Source organism: Nanorana parkeri, unplaced genomic scaffold (assembly GCF_000935625.1).
Source record: "Nanorana parkeri isolate BGI_ZX_2015 unplaced genomic scaffold, ASM93562v1 scaffold1031, whole genome shotgun sequence".
Taxonomy (NCBI): domain Eukaryota; kingdom Metazoa; phylum Chordata; class Amphibia; order Anura; family Dicroglossidae; genus Nanorana; species Nanorana parkeri.
Genome location: NW_017307299.1, coordinates 494,208 through 503,961, shown reverse-complemented (window position 1 = coordinate 503,961; position 9,754 = coordinate 494,208). Strand labels below are relative to the sequence as shown.

Sequence of the window (9,754 nt, the reverse complement as noted above, 5' to 3'; positions counted from 1 at the left end):
GGGGGGGGGGGGGGGGGGATTCGGACGGAGCCGGTGTCACAGCAGCCTGTGTGGTGAGGAGAGAGAGAGCCACCGGCTGTCAGATCCAGGCCGAGCGGCTCTCTCTCACCTCACCGCTCTGCAGATGCGCTTCGTTCACTTCTCGGATCCCCTCTGCATACAGATGGGAGAGAGCAGCGGGGATCCAGAGAAGCCCCACGCAGGAGGACAGGACATCGCGATCTACCAGGGATCACTTTGTGATCGACTGGTAGATCGCGATCGACCTAATGGGCACCCCTGGTCTAGGTAGATCCTACTATTACATAGTTTTGTAAATCCAAAAGACATTTACAGTACAGTAGGACTGTAACATGTTTAAATGAGCTTAATAGTGGCCCGTTACCTTAATGGTCTGATGCCTCAGTGGCATTGTGTCACTGTCACCTCACAGACTACTACACAGGAGTAGCACTAGCCATTCCTTATGAATACTACTTGCCCTGTACTTTTCTTGACCCCCCCTCCCCCCCAGTTAAGTGGTTCACACGCCTGTCTCAGTCTGTGGCTATGCCCAATAGTGGATTAAATGTGCCTTGAGCACTGGGTTGTTTTCAGTCTGGGGATTGTTGCTTAGAAGCAGGTGTGAAGCCTGAACAGTTTATCAACAACCAGAAAATTACCCAGTCAAGGCAATAATGTGACACTAAACTCAGAAGTTAAATCTTAAAAATACATTCAAGTACCTTACCGATTAACAATACTGGACCTTATTTGGTGCGGAGGACTGAGACTCCTTCTGGAGGGTGTAGCCACCGCTCCAAGTTCACTCCCGTGATGGACTACAATCTCACGTTTAGTTTAATTTGTATTGAAATTTAGGGGTCTATTCACGTGCTGTCACCCAATCATTAATTTGAATGGGTGACAGTTGCCGCTTGTAACATGTGCATACATTAACACTGGTAGCGTATATAGTAGCGGCCCCCATGGGACTAAAAAATGTGTCCAGTGGCCCCCGACTAAATTGAGTTTGAGACCCTGGTTTAAATCCTGAATTTAGTGTTACTAACATTTGCACATATGTGTCACTGCTGTAATTGACATGTAACATCATTGAAAATGCAGCCTATTCCTCCCTCTGTGCTGGGAGCTCAACCTTCTGTTAGAAATAAAGCTAAACTCTGAGCTGTCCCTCCCCACCGCCATCTAACTTATCAAAAACAAATTAAATGTATAATAAAAAAAGCAGCAACACACAGATAAGTCTTTAATGCCGCTCAGTCTGCTAAAGAGAAAAAAAAAATCAAAACACTGTACAAATGTATTGAATTATGTTGTTTACCTAACTGGAGTTAATCTTCAAATAAAGCAAAGAAATACGTTGAATAGATTTGATTCAGTTTTCTTTGCACCAGTTTTTGTACATCAAAACAAGCATCTGTTTGTGTGGGTCTATCCGCCACAGTCGGCATACATCAATGGAACGTACCCAAGTAGCTCTGACAGTGATATTACAAGTCACATGACAGAGGTACAGAATAAACTTAGGAATGTTTCGCTTCATTCTAGATCAGACAGCCTGCAGATATAGACCCTTTCCAGCATTGCCTAATCGCAGGTTACACTGAATATGTGACAAGAGTTCATTAATAAAAAAGACCCTATTCCTGCTCGATTCCTCAAGCCAGTTGTAGGCCTAAAAAGATGCCTCCATAGAAAATGCAAGCTGATTGCTGTTGGGTGCTGGCATCTTGTCTCCAACGTCAGCGCCTCCAGAAGCAGTAGATCTGTCCAGTAAATGATGCAGCACTTGTGTAGTACAATCCTGGCCAAATGCACGTTTAAAACAGATATCGTGAGACTGTGTTGGGAGCATAGACAGAGCAGTGGCAACTGACACTGCAGAGGAGGGCATAGACAAGAGAAGCCATAACAATCCAACACTCCTGGAAGTGACGATTTCAGCATTAGTGAAATGGCTGCTGTGAAAATAGGTACTATGTTGTGAAAGTAACAGTGTCCTTGGGGGGTACATTTTTCTTTAATGTACACTACAGGATACAGGCAGATTCAGATAGAACTAGGTAATATACAGGTATCATCGGGTGATTGGACAATGGCCACGGCTGTGAGGACCCTCATATAACCCCTCTCTCTCCAGGAAATCCTCAGTTTTTTGCTAGAGTCTGGCTCTGAAACATCCTAAGGAGGTGGCTCCACTCTGGTTGGATGTGGTTATGGCTGTCCAAGTCTATCATTCTCTATTGCTTGCTAAAAAACTTCCTGAAGAGGAAGGGGATATATGGAGAGTCCTCACAGCTCTGGCCATTGTCCTATTGTCCGGTATCAGTCGGGTGATTGGACACTTGCCAGTCACTGCTCTGCAGGGAGAAGATTGGGAACTGACCGATTAGCAGTATGGGATTGTTCAATTCTCGATCAATAGAGCCGATGTGTGACAGCTGCAGTGTCACATGTCGGCTCTAATTATAGAGATGAGTGTATTTCACTCTCCCCATAATTCTCCTTTAAGCTCATTTCAAATCAAAACCTTGTTTTTTTAACTTGTTTCGCATAGAGTAGGAAAAGGATCAGAAATGTTGTCAGGTTTTTATTGATGCGTCTCCATTTTGGGAGGTCAAAAACGATCATCAGTTTGACCCCATTAACTATATGACAATTGTTCTAATAGAAGAACGTTCGAGGACGAAATTCTACCAGTGTTTAGGCAGCTGAAAAGCAGCTAATGTTAGATTTCTGGTGACTTGTGAACTTGATACTTCAGCTGAAGCATCAGGCTTAGATAAAGCAAATAAAGCTAATAGGAAGGCGAATGTTGGCCTCTGGCCCACCAAACTTAATCTGAAATATTTAGTGCACCTTCACACCAGTTGCAGTGCGTTCCGGCCCAATTCTGGGCAGAACACACTGCCTCGCATTGCGGCCAGCTCACTTTTTAGTGCGGCAGGAGGGGGCGTGGCGGGCCATTGAAGTGAATGGAACCGTAGCCACGCCCTCCGGCCGCAATGCGATCGCCCGCATGGGATCGCAAGGCGCATTGTGCCTGCGGTGCGATCAAAATGCTGCAAGCACTATTTTGATTGCACCACACAGGACCGGACCGCGGGCACAAAGGGAGCCAGGTGAAAATTGTTGGCTGAACAGTGATTGCAGCTAATCAGCAGAAGTCTAACTATTTGGGTCTTCTGACAGCCATGAGTGTCGGCTGTCAGAATACAATAGCTGACGGAGGGGATTCCTCAATCCATGCTGTTTAGCATGGATGGGGAATCAAGTGAGGCAGAAAGAGTGCTTTACACTGCACAAGTATTTAGATTATTCTCTAAAAACTCGATTGTAACTGTTCTTTTTTTAAAGGGCCTTCAGATACAGACTGAATTAATAGCCCACTTATATTTCTCACTTCAATAACAGATCAGTAAAAAAAAACAGAAACCACAAAGAACACTTAAAATGAAAGTGGAAATGCACAGTATTTAAACGTACTGTAGCATGTCATGTTTACTGTGGTGCAAATAGACTTAGTAAACTTGCACAAAGCAGTCCATCCACATAGTTTAGAATACAAAAGGGAAAGTTGTATCAGGAAAGCAAGCATTGCTACAGACACACACATACATATATATATATATATATATATATCTCCCACGCTGAATACAGAGGATAGCCCTTTTCAAAACAGCTGCACTGCCAATGATTAGAGAGAAGGCCTACAAGGGATGTACAAGGCTCCATTCACACTGGGGCGGCTGTACAGCCGAATTCACGCAGAGTCGCTCCAAAACAGAAAAACCAATGCACTTCAATGTGCATTGTTCAGACTAATGCAGTGACCGCGCGGTACGAAATTGCGCCGCCCCCAAAATAGTACAAGTGCGATAATCCGGCGGATTCCGCACGTTCGCAGCTATATAATGGCCGCAAACGAGTGGAATCTGTGCAGTTGGTCCCCAGTAAAGTAAAGAAATACTTAGCTGGGCAATGTATATTTGTTTGATCTGGGTTAACTATTGAAAACGTTTGAGAGTTTAATACTATTTTCAATGAAGGCAACCGTCGCTCATTCACACCTGCTGCGCAGACCTGAACATAGTGCACACTTTGTACACTGTCAATAAAGTTTTTTTTTAAAGTAAACAGTGCCTTGTGTTGTTTCAATGTAAGGCACCACCACACAACGCTGCCACCCAGCGGACACACGCCATATAGTAAATTGGACCATTTTAGTGTGCAGCAGGTATGAACAAGCGCTATGTGCACAGACCTACATTTATCTGCACCTGTGCAACACAGGTCTTTGCAGGGCACATAGGTGCCCCTATCACGTTATAACAGAATGCATAGAAATCAATGACATTTCAATAAAGTTAATTTAAAAAAAAAAAAAGGGAAACATTTTTTGCAAGGCACCATCCTCACACACAGACACCAGACATGCTAAAACAAGGGTGGGCAAACTCTGGCCCTCCAGCTGTTGTGGAACTACAAATCCCATGAGACACTACAAGATTCTCACAACCACCAACAGGACTCCCAGAGATAATTGCATGATGGGGTTTGTAGTTTCACCACAGCTGGAGGGCCGGGGTTTGCCCACCACTGATCTAAAAAAAGATATGTTTTAGCTTGCAGGCTGGTGTCTGTGTGTGGCGGCAGTGCCTTATGTGTAGTGAAAGAGCCCTAAAACAGCCAATTTTCCTTCACTTCCTGCTTGTACATGGCAGCACAAATACATAAAATGGTCCATACAGTGAGGTTGGTGCCAAATTATTCACTTTAGGGTCCCTGCAAAGGACAAAGGGGCACTCTGCATCTGGAGGAAAAGAGGTTTAAACTTTGCATATGGAAAGGATTCTTCACAGTTAGGGCTTGTTCACAACAAGCGCGTTCCAGGAGCAGAGCAGATCTGTTACAGACCGGATCAAAACTGCGTCCAATGTATTCCAATGGTATTTTGGGCTTTAGTTCACACCGCAGCATTCAGTTCCAGACCATGTAAAAAACAACTGCAGCAAGCCCTATTTTACCTGCTCTGGAACGCATGCAAACACATAAAAAACGCATCTTTTATCATACAGAATTACCTTTACATTTAAAGCCTGACTCCGGGCACAAGACAAAGAAAACCCTTGCAGTGGGGAATAAATCAAGGCAACTGGACTTGCTGTAAACAAAAACAAAAAACAACAGCAAATCCAGTTGCCTTGATTTATTTTTTACAGATGACCTGATTGAATGAGATCCTTCACAGACACCTTGGGGTACAAGATCTGGAACTCTTCTCTTTTCCCTTACACTCCTGGCTGGCGACAGCCACTCTGTGTAATCAGCCACAATTCAGGGCTTATAACCCTACATTGTACATGGAGGAGGAAATTGTGCAACCGTGGTCGTGAGCACCTTGTGTAGAATGATTCGTGGGATGGAGGGGGCCTGCCAGAGTGAGGAGTAAGTAGTACTCCAAACCCCTGCACCACTAGACTTAACAAGCAGTTATACCTTGCAGTGTGGGGATATCCGGAGTTGGACTTTATATAAAATACTTGTTTTCACTTCTTTTTTTTTTCTCATCCTTCATCGTTACATCTCAGCATTGTCGATCTCTTGCAGCCGATTCTTGTCTACATGCTTGCCCTCCAGGTGGGCTTCCTGATGGTCATTACACTGGAACATGCCTGCGCAATGGACACCAACATGGCCGCTTGTAGTCTCCCTCGAAACCGCATGTGGCAGGGTGACAACGCAAGGGAGCATTTGGTAGACAGGGCTAGAGAACTGTCACTTTAAAAGAGGAAGTGCCCGAACAAGTACAAATACAGGATCACCAGGTATTATTTTAATGAAAGCTGTCTCCGCGTTGTTGCTCAGGGTGGGCTTCCTCATGGGGACAACAGTAGAAAACACCTGTGCAATGTGCACCAGCATGGCTGCTTGTAGTCTCCATTAAAAGTGCATGTGGCAGGGTGACAACACAGAAGAGCATTTAGGAGACAGGGCCATAGCGTTGTCATTCCTAAACAGGAATGGTCTGATCCAGGTACAAGTACAGGATTACAAGGTATTATTTTAATGAAAGCTATCTTTGTGTCATTGCTCAGGGTGGGCTTCCTGATGGTAATTACAGTGGAACCTACCCGGGCAATGAGCAGCGAGGTATTATTTTAATGAAAATGGTCTACATGTCATTGCTCAGGGTGGGCTTCCTGATGGTGATAACAGTGGAATATACCTGGACAATGAGCAGTGAGGTATTATTTTAATTAAAACGGTCTACATGTCATTGCTCAGGGTGGGCTTCCTAATGGTGATTATTACAGTGGAACACAATGACCAGTGAGGTATTATTTTAAATTATGTTTATTTTAATAAAGGCCTTTTGAAATGAAAGCTCATATGAGATTTCAGTCCCTAGTTACGCCTGTTCAATTGGAAGTGCTTTTTGGCTGTCGCATGACAATGCATGACAATAGGAATCCCATTAAGGGGGCCGATTCACACCTATGCAACATGCTTCCATGCTACTTGGAAAATGGCACAGGTGCTTATGCGCCTTTTAAGCCCAATGGCAGCGTGAGAAAACCACACGTAACATTAATTTTCTTGCAGTTTAGCACATGACACTCCAATATACTATACCTCAACCTATACTTTATTTCGCCTACACTGGTCAAAACAAGCATTGATCATGCATTTTTTTTAAAAAAGCATTAAAACGCATGAAGATGTAGACACACAATTGTCAATGGAGACTTAGTGATTGGGTTTATATAACAAAGCCCATCCACACCTGTGCGCTTTATGTACGGTACAACGCAGTATCACAGCCCACTAAAAGCCCATGAAAAAAAGTTACCATTCTGATTTATGAAGCTCTTCACATAACTGTGTTGTGCTACAGGACAATGCTTTTTTTTTAAATTCTGCTTGCTGCACCTCAGGTGCGTTTTGGTAAAAATGTGCATTACATTATAGTCAATAGAAATTGCCTTGTCAACGCACAGAGGGGCAATCTGCCTTGGTTAAAATGGATTCAGTTCACAGCACCGCATTCAGTGCAGCATGATACAACGCAGTATAACCACATTGCGCTGTGCTGATAGAACTTAATGAAATGTCTCTTGTAACAAAAAACGTAAACAGTGTGATCAGCACTGTTACCAGCGCACACTCTACGTTCAGCACGGCATGCTGGTGTGATCGAGCCCTTAAAACGCACTTGTGCATTTTTGGAAGTTATGTGTTCATATTTCCCAGGTGTCTGGGGTGCAAAAGGTGTATTGTATTGAAATGTTATGCAATGCATGAAGCGCTTTGAGTACAGTGTTTTCCTACACCCAGGTGTGATCAGGCCCTGCATACATGGAGATCAGAGGTGGCCATTTGATTGTCAGCTCTGTATCGCAGTTGCTGTAGCAGGTATAGAGGATCCCACCCCCCTGCTGTGTGCAGTGCTGTCAGTGCTCCATTCTTGTGATACCAGCGCCTGTCAAGCCAAGCCTTGTCAATGGGCAGTGACAGGTGCGCACATAAGGTCACAGGCTCTTACCATTCTTGCTGTCACAGGAAGGTGCGGCCGATGCCACTGGCGCTACCGCCGAGGCAGCAGCCAGCACGGTGGCAGAAGAAGGTGCAGCTGCGGCTCCCGCTGTGGCTAATGCCATGGCTCCTGCAGCAACTGCCATGGCTCCATTTTCCTGCTCATCCCCGCTGCTGTTAGCGCGCTTGTTCTTCTTGCCCTTGCTATTTTTCACGTTAGGCATTGCGCATCCACCTCCTAGTTCTTCCCAACGTGCCTTCAACTCTTCTCGCCGACGGCCTGCATGGTGCCCCCCCGGCTGCAGGCGTGAAAAAGAGTGAGGAGGGGGGGAAGCGACGCTGCGATGCGTCTCTAGCTGAAGGTGAGGTGGGCTGCTAGCACGCTATACGCCCGCTGCCCATGAACATGGGGTGGCTGCACTAGCAGCCAGGATTAGAAGGCGTGTCTCGTTGTTTTGATTCTGCTTTCCGTGGACTCGGTTCCTCCCCTCTGTCAATTTTTTTTCCCCCCACCCCGTCTCTCGTGACGTCACGGCCCCGCAGCCCATCCCTGCGTGACGTCAGCGCCGCTCCTTCCGGACCGCCTCTTTCCTGTCGCTGGAGGCGTCAATGTCCGCGCCCTCTCGAACTTCCAATCAGAAGCCGGGAATCGGGCTGAGGGGCGGCGTCTGCCTCTGCAGCATTTTTTTAGTATTAACACAATAGGCTGGGGGCAGTGTGTGGATTGTTTCACGTACACCCGCGGCGTGCCTTTCTACTCACCCAGGATCATGTCTTGGAAGCTGAATGTCACTGACAATCATATGTGTTTTTACATTAACACAAGACTGTAACATGCCTTTATTTTACAACTGCTGAAGATGTAAACTAACCGCAGAGCAATGAACGAGCTTGCCAGCTGAAATGGCTCTTCATGTTATAAATAGGTGCACACGAAAGACATATTGGAAGAAGCAATTCATCAATTCATGTGTAGTATTTACCAGGGAGTGCAACAGATTGGCCCAGGTGGAGATTACTCCATCCACACAGTTAAGTGTAGATGGAGGAATCTGTTGCACCTTTTCCATCTGATCACAGAAAATATGCAGATAATTGTAAGGTGTATGGCCAGCTTTAGGTAGATCCTCTGTGTTGCTAGCAGGTGGCAGAAGGCCATCATTAGAGCTCAGACTGTATAAAAGCTCCCAATGGTTGAAATGGGTTTGGCTTCAGGACAGCTCACAAACAGGACCAGCCAGAGGTTCAAACCACAAGACAGAGTCATAGTCAGATACAGACCAGAAGTCAGGGCTGGCAGAAGGGCCAACCAGACAGAGAGAACAAAAACCAAAACAAGCCAAGACTAAAATTAGAGCAGGAGTTCAGGAGAAGACAAGGAGAGTTATACCAGAACTGCAGATCAAAGTAATTACAGGATAGTTTGGTCAGTGTAGAGCACTAGATTCAAATCCAGGGGATCATTTATAAAAGTTCTGCCTGGCTATATGTTAGTGTGGCTTAAGCCATTCTCGATGGAACTGACGTGTATATGAAATTCCTATACTCATCAGTGCTGTTTAGGGGCACTAGTGCTGTGCTTATGGCATCCACCGTGACCCAGCATTACACCAGACGGAACTTTTATAGATGAACCTCTTAGTGTCTGATTGAGGTTAGCTGGGTACTGCAGTCTGGCCTTGCAGCAGTGAAAATGCACACCAAAGTGCAGCTGCCACTTGGCCTGCAAGATTATTATATAATAGCCAGGCTCCGGGCATGTGGGGACGGTCCGCCAGCAGGGTAACCAGGGACTTCAGGGCCGATCCTGTGAGGGCCTCGGTCAAGGGCGAAGGCTCTCTGGCTGACCAAGAGAGGAAGCTAGAGGAGATGCAGCCCGGTGGAAACGCTGGGCCTGCAAGATTATTAAGGTGCTGGCACCAAACAGGACTAAAATCAGTCAAATTATTGGTGAGCAGCAGGCATAAGAGATTGACATTATAAATTTACATTTTAGGTCAATGAACACAAACTACATTGAATGCATTTTTGTTATGCACTTTTACATGTTTCCACATGCTCTACTCTTGTCAAAGTGTAGAATGCAGTATTTAAAGAAAATTCCAACTATGACAAAGAACATACCTGAACAAGTGTGGATAGACCTCTTGTCATTAAAAATATTTTTATTGCAGATCTCTATGCATGAGTGTTCACGTCGAAGTCGACAGCTCTC

General features: G+C 45.3%; 1 protein-coding gene across 1 annotated transcript in view; it reads right to left on the bottom strand.

The window, feature by feature from the left end:
- The window catches only part of HECA (hdc homolog, cell cycle regulator), a 20,982-nt gene extending 13,119 nt beyond the window's left edge, over nucleotides 1–7,863 (bottom strand). The window contains exon 1 of the mRNA XM_018567333.1: nucleotides 7,550–7,863. Coding sequence (XP_018422835.1) covers nucleotides 7,550–7,763 — 214 coding nt within the window. The 5' untranslated portion in view covers nucleotides 7,764–7,863. The remainder of the gene's footprint in view (nucleotides 1–7,549) is intronic.
- Nucleotides 7,864–9,754: the final 1,891 nt, after the last annotated feature.